Here is a 27,164-nt window from a genome sequence, read left to right as displayed (position 1 = left end):
AATGTGCTAGCGATCCTCTGTCATGTCGTGTTTTACTCTAAATGGGCCGGCTCATGTGCAGGAATTGTTCCAATCCCTTTAGACAAACAGCTTCTACCAGAGCGGCTGACATGATGACACAGAAGAAAATTAAAAGGGAATGTTGATGGAGAATAGATCCCAAAATACTAAATCATCCTGGATTATGTTGTTATTGTCCCATTTATCTGCTGCTCATCTTTCCAATTCATCACTTGGTAAACAAAAACAAAAACTTTTTCTAAAGCCTAATTCTCAGTATCTTTGTAGCCAAAAGTGTTGTTTACACAAACTGAAATGATTGTTTTTATTTTGTCTTTACATATACATTTATAGACTACAGAAGTTTAATGCAGGATTCCAAAGAAATCCTGATATGAACAGTGAACACTGCCAAATTACAATAAATTTTCACATTTCATATTATGTATGTTTTTGTAAAGTCATTTATGCATTTGTAGTGAAAATACTGACCCAGAATCCTAACAAACTCAGAAGTTGTCTTTACTTGATGTTTGAACCAGCCAATCAGATGTCATTTCATGAACATACATTTTTATGTTCATTAAAATTTATGTTTTAATGAACATAAATTCTAATGAATTTATGTTCATTAGAATTTAAAGTTTATTGATCTTTGAGAATGTGTTCTAGTATTCTTATGCTATTCCCTTTATATTATCAAAAATGGTCTCAAAACAACAATAACATCGTTGATCGCAATAACTTATCATCCAGCAAAATTTGTTATCATGTCAGGCCTGTTACTTAACTGATGGTGAAGGATTCAGTTTATACTGAAGCTACTTCCTTCTCCCTCTGCTTGAGATTACCTTTCCCTCCCTCTGCTTGCTAAACCCATGCTTGTGTGTCAGGCGTGCAGCAGTTCTACGTCGCTGACAGCTTGTAACTGTACATCACCATCACCCCAGCTGTAGGTGTGACCTTTTAAGACTGACCTCTGACCTCCTCTTGTCACCACAGTGCTCAGCATCCGCGGTGCCCAGGAGGAGGAGCCTCCGGACCCCCAGCTCATGCGCCTGGACAACATGCTGTTGGCGGAGGGCGTGTCGGGGCCGGAGAAAGGCGGGGGCTCGGCAGCAGCAGCGGCTGCGGCAGCCGCCTCGGGAGGCGTGGGGGCCGACAACTCAGCCGAGCACTCGGACTACAGGGCCAAGCTGTCCCAGATCAGACAGATCTACCACACAGAGCTGGAGAAGTATGAACAGGTGAGGACAGCAGAACCAGCTGCACATCTGGTTATTGATGCTAAAGGAGCAGTATTGTTTAAAAGCAACTTTTTTGAGCTTTACATCATGTTGTAATGTTACTCCCTCATCAACAACAACAAAAATAAATTCTAATTCTAATTCATGCATGTTTGAGAAATCCTTTAATCTCCCGTGGTAACCACTCAGCTGTGCAAAACATATGGTTGGACTTAGAGCCGAAGTTTTCAAGCTTCACAGATCTCTGCTTCCCCAGAACTTCTCTACTCAACCCCTTCAGACTAGCTATCAGCAATTAGCAAACATCTGGTGGTACACAGCGTACTTCTTTACGTACATTGCACTTCTCAGTGCAATGTACGTAAAAACGTTGTTAAAGGGTTAATAGAGGAGCCATGTGGTGCTGACTTTTTCAAAGAAAGTTGAGGAGGAATGGCCTAAACTGACAGCGTTATTGATAAAAACAACATGGAGGATTTGGTAAAATGTCAGGAAGTAAGTTATTATTGAAGAACAAAATATAAAGTTTGTCAAAATGTCATGTGGAGGATTCAGTAAACAGGTTAAGGAAGGTTCTATAGGAAGATGGGACCTAACTCCAATTTATGGGGTCAAATGCAAAAAGCTCTGCTTGGTGAAAAACTAAAAATGCACATCATCCTGAAGACACGATCTCTGCTGAAATGTGGTTGTGTTCCTCACACCATCCACATCATGCTTTGGGGATGCTTTTCCGCAACATAGATGAGGAAGTTTGATATGGTAGGATGAATCATACTGAGGCTACCTTCACACAGCATTAAAATACCACATTAGATTTTGTAATGTTTTTAATCTTTTTTTAGCCAAAAGAACCTCTGGTCTGTGGCACTTCCTCAAGTGGGAAAAATTGAATACAATTGTTTTTCAAAGTGTCTGCAGTCAGAACAGTCATGTTATATTTAATCAGAGTGAAGCTGAATGAAACAGCATGCCACACTTTTCAGATTTTGTTTTTAAAACACATTTTTAAAATTCCCTTTTAGTTCAAACTTCTGAAAATAATCGGATTCTCTGAATTGTGTCAATGTAAAATAGACTTTACAACAGATGCATGCCCCACTTTTCAGCTCCATATTTGTAAAACATTTTGAAAACCATCTATCATTTTCTACTAACTTTATAAATCTACAATAATTTTACATCTCGATAAAACACATCTACATCTGTACATGTGAAAATATGAAAGGAGGTCAAACTGTTCATGGCTCTTCCAGGCCATTTTCTAATCTATCTGGTCGGTTCCAAACCATCATGAAGCCAGCAGGATATGTTTGGGTTGTAAGCCTTAAACATCAGAAAGAATCTATATCAGTTCAGCGCTGATATGAATTGAATCGCTCTTTTCTATTCATTTATTCTTTGTGGAATAAAGTGACAAGCCTCGCACACACTGTGTTTTCTTTAATGTACAGTACATCAGCTGTCAGAGAGGAATTCACTTCTGATGCCTCCTATCCCAGATTAGTCCATCATATGTAGCGCATCGTGTCACTGTGTGCATTCCTCTCATTGCCTTTACATCCGCCGCATCCGCGACAACAGTGTCGCTTTTGGCCCAGATAGACAGACACAGACAGACCCTGACACAGCTAAATCCAGGGAGGGATGGGGATGAGAAGCAGAAAGAGGGAAGAGGAGACGGTGAGAGCGGAATATTGCAGCACATTCACGCCCGGCGACACCGGAGACCCAACCAAACGCCGACTCCCAGGGTTAGCCGCGCCGTTAGTGTGTGTTGTCTGAGAGCGAGCAGCTGTCACCGGTTTCTCTCAATCACAATTTCTGTTAAATATGAAACATATAAGTCCTTATCTTCCATCCGGGGGTTTTGAGAACACTGCACCTCATACATACAGGCGACTCTTCTCTGCGCAACAGATGTGGCACAGCCTTGTTGATAAATGGAGGATCTCCATCTGCAGCTGTGTGTGAGCGGGCGGAGGCTGGCTGCTCTCTGACTGACCGCTGCTGCCTTCTCCACAGGCCTGTAACGAGTTCACCACCCACGTCATGAACCTGCTGCGGGAGCAGTCGCGCACGCGGCCCATTTCACCCAAAGAGATCGAGCGCATGGTGAGCATCATCCACCGCAAGTTCAGCTCCATCCAGATGCAGCTCAAGCAGAGCACGTGCGAAGCTGTCATGATCCTGCGCTCCCGCTTCCTCGATGCCAGGTGTGTGTGTGTGTGTGTGTGTGTGTTTTTTCTATCTGTGTGCACATTTGTGTTGCTCTGTGCTCTACACAGGCCTTAAATTCATGTATCTTAAATTAAGACCTTAAAATGTCTTAAATTCAGTAGAAATTCAGGTCATGTGTAGTAGGCAGTTCAAGCAACATCTTGAATATTGAATATCTTTCTGCTACAAAATAAGGTTTTTGTAAGGTTTTTCTTTGTGTTTTAGTATCTCGTTTGTGACTTGTCTGGAGTTTTATATCTTTCTTTTGAATAAAGCAAACACAAACTTGTGTGTAAGAAGCCTGAGCAAAACAGTTCAAACATGAGCTTTTCATTTCTACTCTAAAACATAAACATGACAGAATTTTTAATGTAAAAGAAGAAAGTAAAGGAGGAAAGAAGTAAAGAAGAAAACATCCAAACTATTTGGAATATTTAAACTATTTCTTTTTCTCAGTGTAATATTCCCATCTTACAGTTAGTCTGTTAGTCTGAATGGTCGTTTATTTCATGAACGACCCTGTTTGTGAAATAAAGGGTCATTTTCATGAATAGTCCCATCTCCACCTAAAGATATCACATAACAAACACAATTGATTTTTGACCAGTTTTCTGTGATTACATATAAAGTCTCGAGTGTATTTGCAAATTTATTGTGAGGGAATGCAATATGTTTGCGAGGTAACGCAAAAGAAAAAAATCACCCCATGTCCTCTAGGGGGCTCTGTATAATCTAATATTCTATGTAGTTTAGACTTTTCTGTTGGGTAGCAGATTGAGTCTCACACAAACATCTTCATTGCGTTCTGTGGCTCAAGACTGTCGAAGCTACCGCTAACTAGCTGCTAACCATTCTAGCCTACTAGCTTTTTGCGTTTGTCATGGATAAGTGTAAATTTATCACTGCTGGACGATATTCATCTTTGCCACTCAATCACTTTTGTTGCTAACCCATACAACGGGACATTCGTTCTGTGCAATAAAGCATGGCACCACAACGATATACGATATGGAACTTTTCTTTATACATTTCTGTTGTGAAACAGGCCTTACATTGAATTATATCTCTCTTAAAGAGGCTTAAATTTGAGTTGGTGAAACCTGCAGAAACCCTGTCGGCATAACAACAGCACAAATACGCCTATGAAGAACTGACATTCGGAGCTTGGTGTGTTTGGTAGTTTTTCTTTGCTGCGTACCACACAAGGCGGGCTGGTTTGGATGCCGTTTAGAGTAGAACACCCAGCAAAGTCGGCCAGTAAGTGCTCCCCGTGTGCTCAGCAACACTAACAGTTTCCCTGTTTTAATGTAATCGCTTGTTCTCTTTGATGCGTGTTTTGGATTTGCATAAATTTCTCCAAGGATAAATCCCACTCAAAGCCTGGGTTGGAGGCATAACATTTAAATGAGGCGTGTGCGCCCGTATAAAGCTTCCCTATCTATTCTCTTGCAAATGAACATGACGGTGCCGCCGCCACAGCAGCAGCAGCAGCAGCAAAGAGGGGAATAGGATGGGAAATGTGCAAAAGATTTTACTGGTTGAGAGGCACTAGCATGCTCTGCACCTCTGATTAATCTACTGGCTGCTGGAGCCCATGCTGTGCACATTTACATATTTTTCTTGCGAGCTGTTGGAGCGGGGGACACAGGTTTTAGCGCAAATCTCCTCAGCCAGCCGGCACATGCAAAGAGGTTTTGAAGAGTTCCCTTTCAGCTTATGTAAAGCCCTGGTGGGATGTGGCGCCGCCAGACGTGACCTGATAGGTGCAGAAGATGGAGGGGTCAGCCAGCTCTAAAGCTCCGCTCTGCTCCGTCTGCTTAAAGGTGTTCTGGCAGATAAATATGTTGGTGTTCATGTCGGATCAGTCTAGCCTGCGTCTCTGCTGTCAAACAGCATGGCTTCCTAGATCCTGCTTCCAATACGCTTCTAACAAAGCTCATGTAGGGTTTCATTTACTGAGGTATTATTATCAATTACAACCAGCATTCCATAAAAAAAAATCTTTTTTAAAGAAGAGCCTATAAAATGTAGTAGCAAAATCCTGAATTCTGATCTGACGATCTGATTCTGAAAGTTTTGATTTTAACCTGAAAAAAGTAGCAGTTAAAACATGCAAGTTGCAATTTGAATGTTATGCTTAGATATACTTTATTGAATCCAATTGTTATGTCTTATTTATAGGTATGAGTATATTATTTAATAAATCTGGGGTCAAGGTTCATGTGTTTTATTTTTAGAACAGTTTGATATACTTTTACTAAGAAGGCTGTAGTGAATATTAAGATTTCTTGTACTGATACTTTTTTGTTAACACAATAAATCATAAAAATAAACCACAAAATGTCTTGATAAAATTTTATGTCCATATCACCCATCCCCTCTTTTCTGCATGATAAACTAGGGGTGCATTGATAAAGCGGTCAGCCGATAAGTCTACCCCAATCTAATTGATTTTTGGAGATTGGTGATTGGCTGAGACATGTGAAACCGATCTAATCTCTGCAAAGGTCTGAAAATCAGCCACAGTCCCCAAGTCACATCTGCATATGTGTGGTTGACAATAGTCATCCCACTGTTGGTAACTTAGTCATTTGGTTTCTGTATTTGGTGACTTTTCAGACAAAAAAAAATGGAAAGAATGATAATACACTAAAAAAAACTGCGATTGCTTCACCACTAAAGTATGACGAGGCTCCTTTTGAAAATAACAACCTTTAAACATGTAGACACATTTCTGTATTAAAGGTTTTATTATTGGTCTGATGTAGTATTGTAATTTTAAATATCATGTTTTAATTAGCTGGAAGCAGAAAATCAACATACTTACCAAAAATGAAGTCTTGAAAGCATCATTTCAAGTGGAATTAATCTATGTAATCTGTCTCACTTACTGAATTAAGTTCCTGATGTGAAGCCATCAGTATGGCAACAGAATCAAGGTGCCACAGGTCAAAGTGTCAAACAGATTGAAATGGTTTTGTGGGACATCAAGATAGTTGTGCAGAAATGAGTGTTTCCAAACAACGTGACTAACAGTCAGACATGTTAAAGGAGAGTTTTTCCTCTCCACTGTCACTACGTGCATGCTCAGTGTGAGGGAATGCTGCAGAGTCAATGACTGGATGCAACCTGGTGGGTCAGGTCAGATTTCACACTGTTGCTGTCCAACGCGCTGAGACCGACCTGTTGTTCTCCTTGCAGGCGGAAAAGACGAAACTTCAACAAGCAGGCAACGGAGATCCTGAACGAGTATTTCTACTCACACCTCAGCAACCCCTACCCCAGCGAGGAGGCCAAAGAGGAGCTGGCTAAGAAGTGTGCCATCACAGTGGCCCAGGTACGAGCAGATCAGAGGCTCCCCTCACCCCCCGCTGTGGGACAAGGACCGTTTTAACTGAAGATGCTGTCAACGTCCGGACCACTGACCTAATACAAGGTTCACAGGCTGTTTTGGATACAGGCGGCTCTTCTGTTCTTCTAGCTGTTCTATTCATTAAAACAGATATGGTGTAAATATGCCTTATCATTTTTACAGTTTTCAAAAAAACTGTAAAAGCTCATTCTGAGGTGTGACAAGGTTCCTTTAGTAGAAACGCAAACTGCACATCAACATGCCCTCGTGAGTTTAAATTGAAGTTTTATCCTTAGTCAGTCCCTGCAGGAAGTTGAGATGGCAAATATTAATACAAATTCATTCATCATTCATAAATTTTGTGCAAACTTGCAATTTCACTGGTCATCGCTACTTTCCTGCATCCTGACCAATCATCTTAATATTTTCTGAAATTCCTTCTTTTCTGACCAATCACTGCAACTCACAGGAATTTTGACCAATCCCCTTCGTACCATTCTAATTTAACTTCCTATGACACGTCATCTCTTGAAAACAGAACCTGGGAGATGAAAGCATGTGTGATACTAAACATTAAGGAAACATTAATTTTTTGTAATTAAAACCATTTCAATATAATCAATATTGAAATGGTTGAAATGAAATATAATCAATAAGTCAGTCATTTTAAACCACAACAATCACAAAAACGCACCTCATAACACACCACACCACAAATCTGAGGAATTGCTCAGTGCAGTATAAGTCAGATATGGGGGATCTGAACCACCTTCATCTAGAGAGATTTACTAACAATGGAGTTACAGCTAAAATCACACCTTGCTGAAGTATCACATCCTTGCACTTTATCATGTTGTCTCGCCCAACTGCGATGTACAATTAAAGAAATCATATTTTCAAACTTAAATCAATTAACTTTATTTATACCAAGTCAACTTTCTTGCCAAACAGGAAATTTTACACAAGCACGCAATAAATATAAATATAACATGTTTAAAAGTCACTCATTGTGCAATACTTTAAAATAATAAAGAACACAAAAACAACAAAATAAAAACGCATTGTAGCCTCATGAAGACAAGGTAAAAAAAAAATTACAGGGATAAGAAAAGCAAGGTTAAACTATGCTAAATTTAATTTTGGAAACTTATGACCACAGGAACCAAACTTGTTTTATAGAACTTAGTTTTACAGTATGTTTGTATCCAAGCTGCTCTTATCCAGGTCTTATCCAGGTGTTTATATCAATATCCATTGATGTTATGACCAATAACCAGTATTTACTGATATTTACTGATATTGTATATTTATTATATCTCATTACCCATTCAACACCTTGAAAAAAATGTTGAATGTAGACACATTTCTACATTGTGTCTTCAGCGCTGACTTCACCACTGCTTCTCTGTTTCAGTTAAACTCCCACAATCCTTTGCTTCATTACCATCCTTGTCACATGACCAGACTTCTCCCGTTCCCCTTCTGAAACAAACGGCAACAAGATGGAAACAAATATCGGTTGCTAATATTGCCCCAGTTTGATTATGTTTTAAAAAATGACTATCATCTACTATTTATTTGTGTTGATATATTGTGCATCCCTGAATAATGCGCAATATTATTGTTAACATGAAAACATTGAAGGGATATTAATACCTTCACAAGACATTGTAACTGGACTTCTTCTTGAACAAAGCAATAACAATAGTAGCTACAAAATAACCAGCATCCTGGAAACAGCACAGGTCCACTCTCCAATGTCTGGTAGAAAGAATCACATGGGATTTAGGACGAGTCTTTTAATTGGGAGCTAAAGTAGCTGCTCCATCCTTCACATCCAGTCATCACTGCACAATTCCAACTAAAATTCCACAAAAATAGCCACTAGCACAAGGCAGCATTAGCTTTTCTAAAGCTGATGAGTCTAAGACAGAAACCTGAGCTTAAATAGTGAATATTTAATACTTGTCCCATGTTAATCCAGTCCCATGTTGACCTACTGTAACTGTTATAGGAACTCATCACACGACTAAAGACATCTGAATTGTGCCAAAGTTTGTGGCATCACACAATTGTGAAGTATTTAAAAATCCTGTTCATGTTTTTTTGTTGTTGTTGTTTGTGTCATCTCTACACTTCAGCAACTCCACTTGTTTCAATCCTGTGAGAATTGATAATAAGGAAAACAATGACAACGCCAAGGTAAACAGCAGTTTGTGTTGTGAATCCATCATGTGGGAATGGATTGTTTTCTCAGTTGCTTTCATTAATTTCTACCAAATGATCTAAGGATGCAGCTGGGCTCGACGGTGGAAGCTGCTCGGTAGCTCGGTGATTTGTGGAGTTTCAGTTTCTTGGCTATAACAAAGGAGAATGTTTACCTACTCTGTCTATTAGAAACTTTGGAGGATTGATTTGGTTTTCATTTTAATGTTGTTTATCATTAGGGCTGGGATTACCCCCCTGGCTTCATCTGGGAGTCCATTAGCCGTAATGGGTGTTAGCGGAAGTTGACTGATTGGTGCTTGCGTGACTTCTGATGATAGCTGCAGTCATGGTGACATAATGAGACTGTTATTGGCAATCATTCCATTCTGGCACTAATGCAGATTCACAGCACCAGTCTGTGCAGCCCGCACTCCTGACAGTGGCTCTCTGCAGTGTTCCACATGCCATTAAAGGCCATTCAAGCTAAACACTATTCTTTAAAGAGGCTCTGTGTGGCTATATGTCTGGAGAAGTAAACTTTCTTCTCTTTTTTTTCTCGTTCCTGTCTGCTCAGGTTTCCAACTGGTTTGGGAATAAAAGAATCAGATACAAGAAAAACATTGGTAAGTTCCAAGAAGAAGCCAACATGTATGCTGCAAGAACTGCCGTGAATGCGGCTAATGCATCCTCACATGGAAGCCAAGCAAATTCACCCTCCACTCCAAACTCTGCAGGTGAGACAGGAAGTCCCTGGCTCTGCTGGGGTTAGACATATACTTCCTCTCTGTCCATCAGTGTAACACATTTAAGGCTTTTATTAGTGCTGATGCTGTAACGCTCCTTTGTAAAGGACTAAATAGGCCACTATTCTACATAAATTATGCCCATCACATAATTATGCACTGTTATTTCCATAAATAGACTCAATGCTTATACTCAGCAAGTATTATTAGTGCCTACATCTGCTTAGTATGGCTCTGAGCGATGTGGAAAAGAGCTGTTAGAGTTTAAGCAACCTGAGCCCTCATGCAGTCTCCATGTCCTTACTGTCCTTTCTACTTGCTCTCAATTAATCCTGTGTGCCCTCATCACTGTGTTAAATGATTTCTAATGGCATTCGAAAGATACGTCTGGTAGTACAAATGGCCAAAAACTCTGATATATGGACAAATGTGTCGGCACCCCTGGTAATAATGTTTAGCAACCCTTAAAAATGATTTTACCTTTTATTGCAGTAGCACAAACTCACCTTATACTGAAGTACAGTCATAAGAAATACTTTTTAAAAGGACAGTGTTAGGTAATTATGTTACCTCCAGTTGTTATAAAGAGGCTTAAATATGACTTAAAAGAAATCTGACTTCATAATTTAACACCTTAAAATTGGGCTTCTGTCTCTTTAAGAAGCTCCTGTTCTTTTTGAAGCGCCGCCTTCAAGAAGTCATCATAACATCGCTGCTAACCCTTTAACAATGTTTTACTGGTGTTTCACTGAGAGGTAACTTCTATAATGAGCTCAGTAGTTCCACCAGGTGTTTGCTAATTGCTGCTGACTAGTCTGAAGGAGCTGAGTGGAGAGTCTTGGGGGGAGGACTGCTCTTTGAGGCAGAATTTCGGAAACTGCAGCTCTGAGGAGGAGCTGCGTCTCCACCAGACAATTTATGCAGGTGAATGGTTGCCATGGAGACTAAAGGATTTCTCACACATGCATTAAAGAATCAAGGTAGCACTCCAGGTATAATGTAATTATAGCATGATGCAAAGTTCAAAAAAGTTGATTTTACATAATACTGTTCATTTAATAAAATCACGTTTACCACAGTTCTTGGAACCTCGGCTGTTTAATACATTCGTACAAAAATCAAAATGACAACTCTAGGTGTTAGAGGTCTTAGGTTCTAAAAGATTTTGGAGTGTAAAATAAGGTACATTTGAATGACTTTGCATAACTTCAGTAGATCTGGGGTGTCCAAAGTGTGGCCCCAAAGGCCATTTTCAATGATGGCCCCTGGCATGAGTTTTTGTGCCACACAGCTGCATTTCAACAAAGTCAAAATTCATGAGTATTTCAAAGAGTTCATGATGCCACGCACTCATACAAAGATCCCAGGGCCTTGAAAAGAGACTAACCCACAGCATGACAGATTCTCCATCGAGCTTCACAGTGGAAGTGAGCTACTTTCATCCCTTTTCTCCAGCCAAACGAACTTGGAGTGTTTGTTGCTTTAAATCCAGATCATACTCTCAGCGAAAACACACGGCCACAGATAACACCACATGTTGATATTTGTCATGGTAGAACAGAAAATATTTAATTTTTTTCTTGGATCAATACCAAACATCTAGTTGGTGTGTAAACGATATTGTAATGATTGCTATGGAGATTTAGTGAAAACAAGATGCAGTTTTCTAACAGTGAGGCTTTTTTTTTTTTTTTACTTTGCTTTCCATTTGGAACATACATTAGCCCCCGTGTAAGAACCTAATGTAAGTGGCTAATGACTGATTTAGTCATACTATGAATAAAAAGCCACAGATCGCTAAATAGAAGTTGGAGAAGCTGATCGCCTCATCAAAAACTCCATTTAAAGAATGGCTTTGTTACATTTACTTTAAAGGAACTGTATGAGTGTAATGACTGTATCAGTAATGACAGCAGTAATATTGGTAAAAATCAATGAATTCTCAACATGGGATTTTTTTTCCCCACTGTTTAAATCTGCCTAAATTACATAAACACTTTTCATTGCTGAATTATACTACTGCAATAAAAGATGAATTTGTTTTCAGATTTTTAACATGTCTTTATTGGGGGTCCATACAAATGTATATGACTGTACTCAAACATATAGCAGATAAGGGAAATAAAAAATAAAAAATGGCCACCATGAGCCAGCCTGAGACTGAGAGCTGCTTCCATGTTTCCTATGGAGTATCACCACATTGGGTTCTTATCAATATCGTTTCACCTTCCTCTCTCCTTGTAGACACAAGTGAAAAATGATAGTCCCCTTCTTCATATGTCCATGAAGCCACTTTTAGTTCACACAGGATAAAATAAATGTGACTGGCCACGGGAACACCAGGAACGATTTTCAGTGGGAGCATTTTGAGTTACAGATTCTGAAAGTTTAGAAGCTTTGTAATGATGTTAAAACACATAAAAAAGAAAAAAAAATGAAGAAGATGTGGCCATTTGAATGTTGGCGCTCATCAAAAGAGATCAGTGAGAAAACAGGTGTCAAAGTTTCAGAACACTGTCCAGAGACCTGCTCAGATCTGGAAACAAGCCTAATTCAAACAATGTTTGCCATATTAAAACCTCCAAAATGGCTATTTAAAGCATGGCAGTGTTTTTTTATGATTTCAACTACAGAGTCTATATAAAAAATACAACAAATAGTATTTCCTCAGAAGTTGGTAGTTTTTATGTTTATTCTCCATTTCTGTTCTAGTGACTGATTCCTGGTTTTGCTTTGGTGCATTAGCATTAGCGTTGCTAAGTTGGAACATAGCAATGCTAATGTCTATCTGGATCTGTTCATATGACAGAATGTGATCATTTTAAAAATGGTATGAAAAAAAGAAATACTGGACTTAATTTTTTAAAGCTTTTCTGAAGATGTTTAAGTGTTAGACTTTATGACGAGTGAAAAGTGGTTTCCTAGCTCAGCCTAGCATAAACAGGGAGCTTTTCTATATAAGTGACAGAAGCCTGCTTTCACTCATATACTATGGATCAAATGTTTAAAAAAAAGTGTGTTTGTGGTGATAGAAGACTCTGTCAGTGAGTCAGTGATAATCACAGCCGAAGAGAGCATTTTCCTGTTCTATTTCCTGTTTGCCTAACAAACAGCCTGCTCCCTCTGTGTGTAACATTAACGTTAAAGCCTAGACTGTCCCTGTGGATATTTCTCCTGGCTCAGCAGCTCTGATGTCAGCCAGCTTCTGCTGCTTCTGCTGCTGCTGCTGCTCACTAACCTGTGCATGCTGCTTGAACGGCTCGTCTTGCTTCTCCTGCTGGCTCTCTGTGATTCCACTGCTCCCTCTCTCCTTCCAGGTTCTGCTGGCTCTTTTAACATGTCAAACTCCGGGGACTTGTTCATGAGCGTGCAGTCTCTCAATGGGGACTCGTACCAAGGGGCTCAGGTGGGAGCCAACGTGCAGTCGCAGGTAGGGCCCAGTGCTGGACAGGAAATAGGCTCCTCCACTGCTTTCATTAGAACATACATTACCTTACTGGTCCTCTGCCTGCAGTTATGACGTATAACACAGTTAGTCCCCACTAAATCTATGAAATATATTCACTCCAAGCTGTGAATAAATTATTAGATTATTAGGGTTTGCTTTGGGGTTAAGGTGCAAGATGAATAAAACATGTTTGAAATGTTCTTTGAACTGAAAAATGTTCCAAGAACTATCAGGGTTGATAGTGACCTGTAGTTATTGTGTTGGTTATTACATATTCTTTATTTGACTGATTGATTTTATTTCAATGTTACAGTGCATATTAATGAACATTTAATGTTGTGGTAAATAACATTACCACAACATTAAATGTACCGAGTATAGCAGAAAGCTACCTTCCATCCATGGTCCCATAAAACATACAACACAAAATACAAATATTCATACAATTATATATATAAAATTAAGAAATAAAGTAAAAGCTAATAAAAACTACATGTAGTTGGGAAAAACTATTGTCAGAATACTATGAAGTCATGGGTCTAGATGTTCAGAATATTTTCACATTATTAACTTGAACCTTTTGGAAATATTTTCTATTTAACAACAAACTTCAATGTATTTTATTGAAAGGTAAAAAGATTATAAGTTTAATTATTGCTACAAATAAAAATCTGTAAAGTGTGAAGTGCATTTGTGTTAATCATCCCCTGAGCTGAAACCTTGTAGAGCCACCTCTCACTCAGTCTGCTGGTGTATAGCTGTAAATGCTCCGTCCTGCTGCTAGGTGGCGCTCCAGCCCAGTTTCTGGTCTTTTGCAGCCTTCGTATCCAGCGTTGCTTTGCATTTAGCTCCATCTATCCTCCCATCAATTTTGTCTTACTGATGGAATCCCCACAACATGATGCTTCCATTACCATGTCTCACAATGTGGACGGTGTTTTCAGGATCATGTGTGATGTTAGTTTTCCTCTGTTCCAGTTCACTTTCAATCTTGACCTCGTTTTCCCAAAGAACCTTCTTCCACATGTGTCCTTTGTCCCTTATAGGACTGCACGATTTAATGAAAATATTGCCGTGGCGATAATGTTGGTAAATATTACGATGACGATATCTGGTTCGATATACTAGTACTTTCCTGTCTTTACTCTGTCTGACCTTTAGCATTTTTGGCAATGTTATTCATGTCCGGTGTGAGCGTTTGCTGCTGAAAGTCTCTGAACAACTGATGTAATATTGCGTCAGAATGAAAAATACAACCTAAGAGCTCTTCACATATAGTAGCCACTTCACTCCAAACAGTCCTCTGCAATTTCAATATTGTGCCTGCTGGTATTGCGATGGTGATATCTTTGTGATATCGTGCCTATATGACCTGTGACGTCTTAGTGGGGATGCACCGATTGCATTTTTCTGGCTGATCACTAATCTTTAAAAAGCCTGACCTTCTGATTCTGATTTTGACTGAAATGGTGTTTGTGACTGAAATGTTACTAAACATGGAAACAAAGTCACTAACTTGGAAACAGTGGGGTGACTGTTGTTAAGCGGGTCTGCCAGTTAGTCCTCTCTCATAGCAGAGCAACAGTGACAGTTGCTGCATTTCCATTTCAAATGTGAGCAAAACTTTGTCATTATTCCGCTAATGTTGAAAGAACAATTTTGCAATTACTGTGTTTCCATTAAATAAGAAACACAATCGAAATCACACATGAATAAGTTAGTTCACGATTAGTCATTAAAAAAACCATGCAGCTCCATCATCCTCCTATCACTTCCTGTTGTCTTCTTTGTCTTTTCCTCTAGTAGTGACCTATTTGTTGATCACGTGATTCGTGTGATGCGAAAAAAGTGTTGAGTTTTGTGTTTTGTGAACTACATGATACTACACTAACTTCAATATGGTCGAAAAAAATACCTCCTTGTAGCTCAAAAATGTTTTACAGAACAAGGTGAGTTTTTTAAACAAGCAAATTTATTTTTGTATTTCTAATTGGTGCAATTTCCATTAAATAAGAAACACAATCGAAACGCAAATGGAAACGCAGCTAGTGACAGATTGTCCGACTTTCTTATGGCTTCCTTTCAATAGTGACTTTATTCTTGTCAATCTGTCATAAAAACCAGATTTTGGAAATACCCTCCTGCCCCCCTCTACCAACTCCCTTGTGTTGCCTGTCAGTTCCTTATGGGTTTTATTTAGGTGTATCAGAGTAAAGGGGCATAATTGAAATGCACTCAACACTTCCAGAAGTTTCATTTGTAAAATCATGAATCCTTTTTCCTCCACATCTCAACAGATGCACTGTTTTGTGTTGGTCTATCCAATAAAGGACTATTCCCAATTCACTGATTCCTCAATCAGACAAAGAATTATGTTTTCATCAAGTAAATATTTCATCATGTATGTAAATATTTCCATTTTTTGTTAGCAGAAAGTGAGTACTTGTCTTCGTTGAGCTGTGTTTGTCTGTTGTCTCCAAGGACAGAACCCTGTAGAGTTGCTGTCCCTCGCTCTGATCTCTGGTGATTTTTCGTGCTGACGCTGACCTTGCTCTGTCTGCTGTTTGGGGATGTTTCAGGTGGATACCCTTCGCCATGTTATCAGTCAGACAGGCGGATACAGTGAAGGACTCACAGCCAACCAGATGTACAGTCCGCAGGGCATCAACGTAAGCATCCTCTTCCTCTCTTCTCTCTCCATGCCAATTATTCTGACGCCACGGGGCTCACAATGCCACTTAGTGGGACTTGTCTCAGCTCCACGGTAACCCATTTGATTGGCTGCATATCGCACCGGACACACACACGCACACACACACACACATAAACACATATGCAGAGCCTGTCACGTCCCATCAGACCCGTCCAGACACCTGCTGCCCCCCACCCCTGCCCAGGTGACACCTCCTTCCCTCCACCTGACCCGCTGTTAGCCGGAAGCTTCCGGTAAAAATAAAAGCTCTTTCTGCTGCTGCAGCGGCCTCCTCGTTCGCCACAGGGGTGTGTTCTGGTCTTGTTTGTCTTATTTTGCAGCAGAGTTTGGGGTGTGGAAGTGGGGAGGGTGGGTGGGTGGGTGTTAGCTGGCGGCAGCAAAGAGTAGGAAAATTCACAGCGACAAGCCGTGTCGTAAAGGGGAAAATCGATAAGACAGACACAAGGAGAGCAGAGTGTGGGCCTGGGACAGCAATCCAAGCGCATTGCTCAGATCATGTTCCTGTCTCTTTAATGGCCCTGACAGCGAGCCGAGAGGACGAGGACGGTCACCGCCTCGCCTCGCCTCGCCTCCTCCGCTGTCGCCGTCCTGCCTCACTGGCCATATGATAATCAGACGAAATGTCTCCCGCATAGAAAAACACGGGCTGCGTATTCAAATAGGCTCCCCGGCTGCTGGGAGCGGCCGCCGCAGCCGGCTGCGCTAACCCTGAGAGGCCGCTAACGTATTCAGGGCCCGCTCCCTCCCAGTCCTTTGACCTCTAACATGCAGTTCTCCTTGGACGCCTGCTTGCTCTACCACATCTTCCACATCCTCACTGCCACACTACGCCGTGTTCTGCAGCGCTGCGGCCTGTAGAGAAGCCCCGCGATGCATAATGGAGGAGCAGGATATCTGTCAGCCAGGCTGTTGGTCTGTGATTTATGTAGCCATGGCTTGGAAGTTAGAGGAGGGGGGTCTGCTGCGCTCATGCTTCTTCTTTACAACACTTCATTTTACCCTTTTTTTTTATTCTGGTATGAAAGGCAAATTTTTCTTTGGGTTTTTGAAACAGGTTTTGTTGTATTTTAGTTCCTTAATCAACCCAGAGTGTATTCCTTAGATAATTTGCTCCCTGTTATTCTGTCCCTGCAGTTTTTCACAATTTCATGCAATATCAATAGATCCTCACATTTTTTCACACTAATTCATAACTGAGTTTATTTCAAATATTCTGGAAATAAGTAGTCAAAAACATTGGATTCAAACAATGCTAACTCCCACCTGAAAGTGGCAGTATTTCTTACTTTTACTACACTGCTGCCACAGACTTATTTAATGTCACGTGATCAATATGGAGAGAAACAAAACTCAAACTATTTAAATTCTTTAAGGAATAAAAATGTTTTTCCCACATCGTTGGAAAGGGTCTAATGAGGAACTGATTGCAAAAACAATCAGGAACTCCTATTGGGACCGATTAATAAAACAGTCAGCTTCACTGCATGGTTCTTGTTCTCAAGGAAACTTATAGTTTACCTATTTTTAAATAAAAGATGTCTGATGTTTTCCTTACTGTCTAAAAGTCTTGAAATATTCATTTTAGTGGAGCAGATTTTCTGATTTGATCCGTTTCTGTCAAAACATCTGTTTGATTTGATTCTGGTTCTGGCAGTCCTGACAGTATAGTTGGTGTTTTTATGGATGCAGTTAAAGTAAGGTTGTGTGTCTTCTTAAAAAAGTTATTAATAACTACGGGTGCAGCCATAAAATGACCCTGGTTTGCTTAATTTTGGCTGATATAAGATGAGCTGATCTCATGTGCGTCCATAACCTAGTGATTTTGCTGCTATATTTATTGTTTATTCAGACAAAACAAATCAGTATCAGCCAAATTCTGAATCGGCAGGTGAGGTTTTTTTTTTTTTTTAAAGATCAGTGATCTGCCAGAAAACTTCAAGTTTCAGTTTTACTCATCTAGAATTTTTCTATTTAATTTGATAGTTTTAATCATTTAAACTATTTTTTTCTCTGTGGAACAATGTTAGCTTCAGTTAGAATTCCCTGTTATCTGTTAGAGGTTTATCTAACATAACATAACATAACATAACATAGTGTCGGAACGCCCACTTGTGCCCAAGTTTCAAAAGTCCAGCTGCTGATTTAAGATGAAGTTGAAGTTCATCCTTCCATCCACTCTGTGAGGTGCAGCAGCTGCACTGGCACCACATTTCTGCTCCTTCTCAGTCTGCGTTGATGTGAAACCTTCTGGCTCCTGACAGAGAACCAACATCCACCTTTTCTTCCAGCTAGAGCTCTCAGATATCCAGTCAGAATTATAGCAGAAGTTCGTTGATAAAAGGGGCAGTGTTATGTAAAATGGAATTTTTTGAGCTTCACATCATGTCGTAATGTTTTTCACTCATCAGAAACATAACTGGACTGTTGCCTTGATTCTTACATGGAAGTTTGAGAAATCCTTTAATCTCCACAGCAACCATTCAACTGTGATAAACACCTGGTTGGACATAGCCCCGCCTTCAAGGTGCAGCTCCTCCTCAGAGCTGCAGTTTCCAAGCTCTTCATAGGAGCTACTTCTTTGTGATTTTATTTTATTTTTATAATGTTTAAGGGTTATTAGGGGAGCCATGTTGTGATGACTTCCTGAAGGCGGAGTTTCAGAAAGAGCAGGAGTTTCTTAAAGAGACAGAGGCCTAATTTCAAAGTGTTAAATTACAAAGTCAGATTTCTTTTAAGTCATATTTCACTTAATAGAAATTCATAATGACTCAAAGTAACATGATATCTGATTGTGCTAAAAATCCATAATATCAGTCTTTGAAAATCAGGTGGAAAGTGATGCTGAATGATATATCGATGGGACAGTATGCATAATTTTGACCCCATTTGTTGTTATTAAAGTTGCAGAATGATTTTTACCTGTAAATATTTCCATAAGTGACTGACTGTCCTTTGTGTGTGTTTGTGTGTCAGGCTAACGGAGGCTGGCCCGACGCTCCCACCCCCTCCTCAGTGACTTCCCCCACAGAAGGACCAGGAAGCATTCACTCTGACACCTCCAACTGATCCTCCGCTCTCCGACTCCCACCCACCGCTCTCCTCCCCCCCACCCCCACCCCCACCCATCCTGCAGGACTGGATGTGACTCGAGGCAGTCGGGGTCTGGGGACAATGCTTCCACCATTTTTGTAGTTTTTTTTTCCTCTTTCTGTCTGGACCTCCTCAGCAGCTTCGCCAGCCTGCAGAGAGAACTCACGTCTGGGCTTCACAGTTTGTATATTTTCCACTCGATGTCCAAGTTGCCTCTTTGTATTTCACTTTCTATCATGAACTCCTACTGTCCGCTCCCAGCCCACCGAGTGGCCACATGAAACACACTCATGCTACCTCTGGTTTCAGCTCCAACACAGCAAGCGATTCAACTGCTCCCATTTAGCATTATCGTTCCCGCAGCCTGATTGTTTTTACGGATCCGTCTTGCCAAAGTTCAGCCCTGGAGGTGAATTTGGGTTCAGTTTTAATCTCATTTACTAACATCCTGCAGAGATTCATCCCTCTGAGCTTTTCCGCATGTTCTCTGCTTACAACCACAAACCTCACCGGGTTTTGATTGGATTTTATGTGATTGACAACAACAAAAAAAAGTGCATGAAAAGAAAGAGGATGAAAAATGTGGATATATGTTACACATAAAACTTCTAGAAACAAATAAAAATCTGATAAGTGCGTCATGAATTTACAATCTATTCAGCCTCCCATGTTTCAGCAGATCAGGAGTCAGCAGCCTTTGTCTTCGGTACAACTGAACAATGAAGCTACACGACCCTTCAAAACAAAATTACCATTTTTTATCATACCCTTATTTATGATTTTATTTTTTAAATTAAAAAAGCACTACAACTTATTTGAAAATCATCAAATGGAAATTAATTAAAAAAATTTAATAGAACCTTCAAATTTTAGAAAATTTCTTAAAGGGGCAGTGTTGTGTAAAATCAAAGTTTTTTTAGATTTACATCATGTTATATTATCATCAAAGACACACTTGGAGTGGTGCTTTGATTCTTTCATGCTTGTTTGAGAAATAATTTAATCTCCATGGCAACCATTGAGCTGTTCAAAACACCTGGGTGGACCTACCTCCGCCTTCGAAACACAGCTCCTTCTCAGAGCTGCAGTTTCCAAGCTACAGACCTTCTGGTACACAAAGCACAACTCCCTGACTCAGCTCCTCCAGACTAGCCAGCAGTAATTAGCAATTAGTGGACCTGAGTATTTGCTGAGCTTTTTATAGGACCTTCTATGCTGTCAAAGTGTTAATAGAGGAGCCATGTTGTGATCTTGTGTTGGTTTGTGGTTGTAAAATGACAAAATGTGAGAAAGTATAAATAATTTTGGAAAGGACTGTTTGTTGAGTCATGTAGTGAAAAAGTATTGAAGTACTTCTGTCTCTGCGATTAACAGACTGAAATGACACAAATTCAGACAAATGTCCAGCCGCATGCATAAATCCAGGAAATAAAAAGAATCAGAAACTACAGGGATGTTTCAGCAGGTCAATATGACATGAAGCACAACGCCGCCTGCTGATTGGAGGATAGAAATGGGAGAGAATATAACGCTAGACATGGAAGTAAATCAGGCCAAAAACTGCTGGTAACCAAATCTGTTTTGATGCATGTCCACACATGATCAGAGCTTCACCTTGAGTAAACACCGGACAGATTTTGTGCCAAATATTGAGCAAAAATCATTTTTTCTACACATAACCCGGTGAAAAATCAAAAGCTGGAAGAATCAGAAATATTTGGCACAGATAAGTTTCTTTTTTCCTCTTCTCTGTTCGTAAAGAGACAACACTTACCAACGTGCGACCTTTTATTGTAACGTTTGTCATCTGAGCCGTACACGACTAGCCGATGAAAACATGAACACTACTTTGATACCAAAAACAATCGGATGAGCTTTAGCAGGACCAGTGAGGGAGGGTCCTGTGTTCAAAGCCAAATAGATGCAGTGTGAACACAGAGAACCCAGAACCAAACGCACGCCGCTCCCCTGCTTGCACTTCCTGATGAGATCTGCGTCTCTTTGGTTTGTTTTGGTCTCAGCTGCGTCTGCTCTGTCTGTACGTCAATCAGCCCAACAGCGCTCTGTGTACAGTATGTAGATATGCACCTCTTTCACATCTTTGGAAATGGATGGTTTTGTTCTGTTGTTATGCACTCAGACCACAGACTGAAGCCTGCTGTCCTGACCTGCTTTTTAACGGACATCTTTTTTATTTCTTTTCTTTTTTTCTTTTTTTTTTAACCCAACGGATCTTTAAATTTGGTCCTCAGAAGTCACAAAATGTTTTGTTTTTATTCTTATTTTCTAAAGATGTGTTTGTATTTATTACACTTGTTTGAAATCGTGGATTTCAGAGCTCCAGCGGTGGAGTCTTCACACCAAACCAACTCATTGGGATGACTGTGACCCCCCCACCCTGCCCCCTCTCACCTGCAGGGTGGGGGGGGGGACAGAACCTGCCTCACTCATGTCTTCAGAAGGCATCGGACAGAACTGACAAGAAGGCATCGGACAGAACTGACAGCGCCGGCCATGCAAGGAAAACACAAGAACTGTTTTTTCTTCTTTTTTTTTTTCCCAAAGAAGGCGCAACACTTCTTTTCACATTTGCCTGTCAAATATTACCGAAGCTTCATGTGATGACGCTTTTTTAGTTTTGGGATATGAAAGGAAGAAAAAAAAAAGAAGAAGACATGGGAGGAGAAAGGAACAATTTGTAAAACATGAAATGTTTTATTTGTTGCATGTCTTTTTGTTCTTCAATAAAATAACGTACTGCAGTGTTTTGGATGTTATACCGTCTTTTTTTTAAAATGAGGATTTCAGAGTGAAACTGTGGAACCTTTTTCTTGACGGGTTTTAACTTTTAAGATCTCTGATTATGTTAAAAAAAAATAGAAAAAGCAAGTATCAAATGAAGAAATATTGTCTTTTTAATCACAAATCAAACCTGTTTGTCTGTCAAGAACATTAGCTGGAAGGTGAGGGGGGTTTTCTGCTCTTTATTTGTACTGGCAATGCATACTCCAAATAAATCAGGGGGGTTTTGTTGTTGCTTACATTGACGTTTTGTCGTTTTTCATGTGTGGTTGGTACACTGTAAAAACTGCTGGGTTATATCTTTAATCCTATTTTTTTTATTTGTCGTGTCTGGGAGGGTGGCACTCAGGATTGCTTTGTTGCCACGTAGAAGCTCCAACAGATTTACTTTCACAAGTGGAGCATTACACACACACACACACAAATATATATATATATATATATATATATATATATATATATATATATATATATATATATATATATATATATATGAAACAACTTTATGTGAAACTGCAATGGAGACATGAAAGAGAAGACAAGAACACACCTCAGAGGTCTGCTTCTACACCTGCAGGAAGAGAGAAAAAGAACAGAGAATCAAGAAATCACAGCAACAAACACATGCTAGAACATCACTGAAAAGCAAACAGTACTAATTAATACAAGAAGTATCCAGTGGCAACAGCAGTTCAGTATGTGTGTTCAGTGTGTATCTGTAAACAAGCAATCGGATCATTTTTAATGCAACATTTTTTTAAAATACAATTAGAGACAGACACTCTGTCAACCTCTCTCAAGTGCCTTTTTAGACCTTTCACAAGAAAAACATGGGTAAAAATAATGAAAAACCAGCTAATATTTTAAACTATAGATGTTATAACAACAAATGCTGTTTTTAGCAGACTCATTTCATGGCATAATTTCTGTGAATTTCCACAGCAGAATGGTAAAAGTGCCAGCAACATGTTTTAGATTGGTTCTTCATCATTTAAAAAAAAAAAAAAAAAAAAAATCCCATAGAAGAAAATGTATTCATTTGTTTTGCAAATATTTTCTGCTTTTCCATATTACAAACTCCAAAAATGTAAATAAAATGTTTTTTTATTTAAAATAATCAATAGCAATGTATTTAATTATTAAATACATTATTGTTTCAAAACTAAAATTGTTAGAATATTCAGAAAGCTAAATATGATAAGACCCTGCCAGTCATAACTACTATTATCTGTGTTTAGCCATTTATTTAAGACCTAATAATGGAGACTTTAGCATTTCCATGTAAAATTCATCCATAATGTTGATGAAAATGTCAGAACTGGATTCTATTCATTCTGCACAGTTAACAGTGATCATAATGTGAGGAAATAATCAATCTTATGATTTTGAAAACATTTACAAATAAATCTCTGACATTTTTTCTTCCATTATAGTGGCATGTAGCAAATAGAAATAATTGTGATAATTCTAACTGACCTAAAATAGAAGTCGTTCAGACTGACAAAAAAAAAGTATGCTTTTTTTTTTTGTATGTATTTAAGCTTCTGGTATCAACTGTATGTTTACTGTATTCACCAGTATGGTGGAAAGTGTCAGGATGCTTAGCATGTAGAAACTTCAGTATGTCGTCATTTATACTGACATGTTATGGCAGGTGTAGACATTAGTCACTTAAATATGTAACTTTTATTTCTACATATTTGCTAACCTATCAACATGTCGTGATTTGTGACAGTATAAAATGTTATAGATAATCTGTGAAATGATCGATCTGCTCCACTCTTACCCTCCACTGCCCTCTGGAGAAATACAACTCTGGTGATTGGTCACAGAAATAACCAATCAGAGTCAGGGGGAAGGTCTTGGCACTGTCAAGCTTGTATGCGCTGCTAATGTCAAATCTTTATTTAACCATTGTCACCACAGTCAGAACATTAGCAGGCTAGGGAGAGAAACTGTTCTTTGTTTATCTGTCTTAGCCATGCTAACTAGTTTTAGCATTCATGACAGGTTGACCTGGAGAAGATGTGGTGCAGCAAAAAGCAAGGACAGGTCTGAGTAGCATGAGCATAATTTGATTAACAGCGCTAAGACCCTCCTACTGGCTCTGATTGGTTGTTTCTGGCTGAGCGGTGTATTTCTGTAGCCCTGGGAAGATTAGGAGGAGAAGCTCTTTTTATTCACAGATTATCTGTCTTATACTATCACGACATAGTAACTGTTTTAACAAACTAATTTTTTATAAAAGTTACAGACTGGAGCTAAAGTCCGTTTTCTGGTTTGAAACCAGAATCCGCCGGGAGAAGCCAAGTCAGACCTGTAAGCTACACGCCAAGCAGCAAAATACCTACAGACTGTTGCATTGTGGGTTTTCTCCCACAAACTTGTGTGCCTCGGCGACGCCTCTCCTCCAGACTTTAGTAACAGGGTCAGAAGTCACTGTAGGACACGAGTTAACACATTGTGGGCCTGTCAGTCCAACACCTCTGGATAACTTTACACATCCGACTTCCAACTGCGCCATGACGCGGAGGCATTTTATCACCGCGAACAGAGCGACGCAGCCCGGCCCAACTGCCCAGGAGGGTATATTTGTGTATGCGCGTGTGTTGTGTTATGTGTGTGTGTGATGGGGGATATTTTCACAGTTCCCAGACTGAGTGAAAGCTGTGCAGCTCCTGGCCGACAGGCGCCCCTCCCCCTCCACCACCTTTCCCCACACCATGAACTCCCTCCGAGGCACAGCTAATGTGCATTCCCCGAGAGAGGCGGCATCCGCACTTATCTCTGTCCTCCAGATAAACCAGACAGGATGTCTGATTCTGAGCCTCCGATTCATCCCTCCTCTGGAAGGAGGAGAAGAAAAAAAAACACAGAGTGGAAGAGGTTTAAACATCAAATCAAATTGTGGATTAGGAAGAGGTTCCCGGGAGCGCTGGGAATCAGAGGCCGTGGGAGTGACATATGCAAACATGATCACATGTAATTACATGGATGGGCCTCCCAGTTTCCATCACACACCTTTTTCTAGCCGCTGTTTGGAGCTGGAAGAGCTGGACGTGTTTAATTTATTCATGAGGTTCTGCAAAGCAAAAAGCCATTGTGAGGTTGATTCAGTCTGCGGCGAGAAAAAAGGTGCAAATCCTTTTCAGAGAACAATCGCTGGATGTTCTCTTTCATTCCTCGTCGCTTTAACAAACAAGCTGCAGCGTGACAAATGCTACACAGGTCTTTAACCATCATTACCCACTTTACATGGCAACAAGATGCAAATCCAGCCAGCTGCAATAACTGGCCTGTTCCAGGGAGGGCTTCTATTGAATTTAAAAAGAAACGCACCCTTAATGACTTCAAGGTGACACGCTAACAGGAACTGGATTTTTATTCATTTTCCTTTCTACAGAGTGTTGGTAAAATGAAGGTTTCAAGTTTTGGGTGTTCTGGATGTAAATCTAAATTTATGGGTGCATTAAAAACTCAAAGAAAGCACAATGCCATCAGCAAGAACCTTAGAGAAGCAAGACCCTGTTCTAACTAGGTCCAAAAGGCAAAGAGGACATGTCTTCCTTTAAAACATGGGATGTAGGGACTTAAAAGTGACAAGAGAGCAAATATTTAAATGTGGTTGACTGGAGTATTGGAGAATGTTGCTCATCCCTCATCGTCTTCCATTCCGCTCGTGGTCAGTCCAATCGCTGATGTTAGAAAGTGAATCCACTGTGTCTCTCCCATGTAACGTGTGTGGAATCTTGTGAAAAAACAACTGTTTGTGATTTGCTACTAGATTATAAACCGATCCGCCATTTAAAAAGTGAGGGACAGATGTCTGTGCTAACCCGGCGGATGATTTTGGAAGGAAGCCCGAACCAAGTCACACGGCTTAAGAGACGGTTATCCCTGATTCTGACCAAATGCATGTAAACTATAGTATTCAAGGTAAGTTACAAAAGAATCTCTAAATAATATTTTCTCTGTTTTGAGGCATTTAGGAAATATATATAGTTTGGGTAATTCTAATTCTTTAATTTCACCATTTTTTAAATTACCAGAACATATTAAATAGAAATCTGTTGGACTCTACTGGTAAAACTGAGCCAGGGTTAGTCATCTCAGTCTTCAGACTGAGATCCTACAGGAAACCTGTTGACTGAACTGAAAGGAAGAGAATATCTGTGAGGAACCAGGACTGAGAGATCTTCTCAGTGTCCACCAACCTGGTCAGGGTTACAGGAGAGTTGTCCTTTGGTAAAAGGTGATCAGTGGTACAAAATGTCCAAGCAGCAAAGGCAAATTAATCAGGAACAGGATGCAGTAAGAACTGGTGGGTGAGTTCCAGCCAGCGGAAACAGCTCAGCCCTGGCACCGTTCACGAAGCTCCTACCACCCACAGACATTCAATATGTTCCTCTGATCCCAACTTTTATATAAAATAAATAAACAATGAAGAAGACATTTGCAGAAATGGCCCACATCACCAAATCCTCCCAGGCTGCCTGAAGTGCACAGGATTTGGAGGAGAATTTGGAGCCTGTCTGAGTCACTGCTGGGTGTGGGAGTTTTGGCCTGAAGCCTCCGTAACAAGTGGGACGCGGACCTTATCGTGTTCTCCGTTACAGGACAAGTGGAATTCTCTCCAGTCATGCCAGAGCGAGCTCTTATTGGAGGAAGGAACAAAGTTATCGCTGTGAAACATGAATGAGTAGAAAACAAAGACACACAATGCTGGAGTAACTGTCACATTCATTATTTTACTATGGTGACATGGTTGGTTTTTATGTTTTTTCCTGTTTTTGATGAAACATGTTTGGTAGGAGGGATTGTTGTAAAGTCAGAGACACAAAGCAGGTGATTTTCTGCTGTCGCTGCGTCCAGAGGAGGAGTGAAAGCTGCAGGTCAATAACTCCATGCCTTCTGCTGGGTTCTCTTAGTTAAAACCTTTTTAAACTACTTTGGATTATGAATTGAGCTTCATTGTACTGTTTGATAATTATTATCAATAGGAAAGTATGTATGATTGAACTGCTTTTTTTTTATAATAAAGTGTCTCGAGTCATTTGTTATGAATTGGTGTTATATTAATAAAACTGAATTGAACTGAACTAAAATTAGTATTCTGGTTTATAGTCCTCCTTGTTATATTATTATGCCATATAAATTATGATCCAGCTTCTTGTTAATATCACTTCATTTAAGTGATATAACATTTTTATAACTAAGAAATTTTTAGAAGGTTCTAAACGACATATTTTGTGGCCGTACATAAAACAGACAAACTGGTTGTAATCACATTTTATTCAATAAATTAGAATATGGGATCAATGAGCCTCGTTTGACTCTGAAA

At 39.8% G+C, this 27,164-nt stretch overlaps 1 protein-coding gene across 2 annotated transcripts; it reads left to right on the top strand.

The window, feature by feature from the left end:
* Positions 1-971: 971 nt before the first annotated feature.
* Positions 972-22,062, top strand: pbx1b (pre-B-cell leukemia homeobox 1b). 2 transcript variants are annotated; one of them, XM_015017094.1, is made up of 7 exons: positions 972-1,247; positions 3,273-3,463; positions 6,669-6,804; positions 9,602-9,650; positions 13,088-13,200; positions 15,798-15,887; positions 18,905-22,062. In XM_015017094.1, exons 1-7 carry the CDS (start codon positions 1,053-1,055, stop codon positions 18,995-18,997), a joined length of 867 nt encoding a protein of 288 aa, XP_014872580.1. In that variant the 5' UTR covers positions 972-1,052; the 3' UTR covers positions 18,998-22,062. The 2 variants fall into 2 exon arrangements, with proteins under 2 accessions (XP_014872580.1, XP_014872579.1); XM_015017093.1 differs by having other exon boundaries at positions 9,602-9,761.
* The last annotated feature ends 5,102 nt before the right edge of the window (positions 22,063-27,164 follow it).

Source organism: Poecilia latipinna, unplaced genomic scaffold (genome assembly GCF_001443285.1).
Source record: "Poecilia latipinna isolate Pla-1442-1.1 unplaced genomic scaffold, P_latipinna-1.0 Scaffold2102, whole genome shotgun sequence".
In the NCBI taxonomy this organism is placed as follows: domain Eukaryota; kingdom Metazoa; phylum Chordata; class Actinopteri; order Cyprinodontiformes; family Poeciliidae; genus Poecilia; species Poecilia latipinna.
This window is presented reverse-complemented; position numbering and strand designations above follow the sequence as displayed.

Excerpts from the sequence above, each read along its gene's own strand:
- pbx1b (XM_015017093.1), top strand. The coding sequence starts at position 1,053 with ATGCGCCTGGACAACATGCTGTTGGCGGAGGGCGTGTCGGGGCCGGAG. Across the intron at positions 1,248-3,272 it reads AGCTGGAGAAGTATGAACAG|GCCTGTAACGAGTTCACCAC; the intron begins GTGAGGACAGCA and ends CCTTCTCCACAG. Across the intron at positions 3,464-6,668 it reads TCCCGCTTCCTCGATGCCAG|GCGGAAAAGACGAAACTTCA; the intron begins GTGTGTGTGTGT and ends TTCTCCTTGCAG.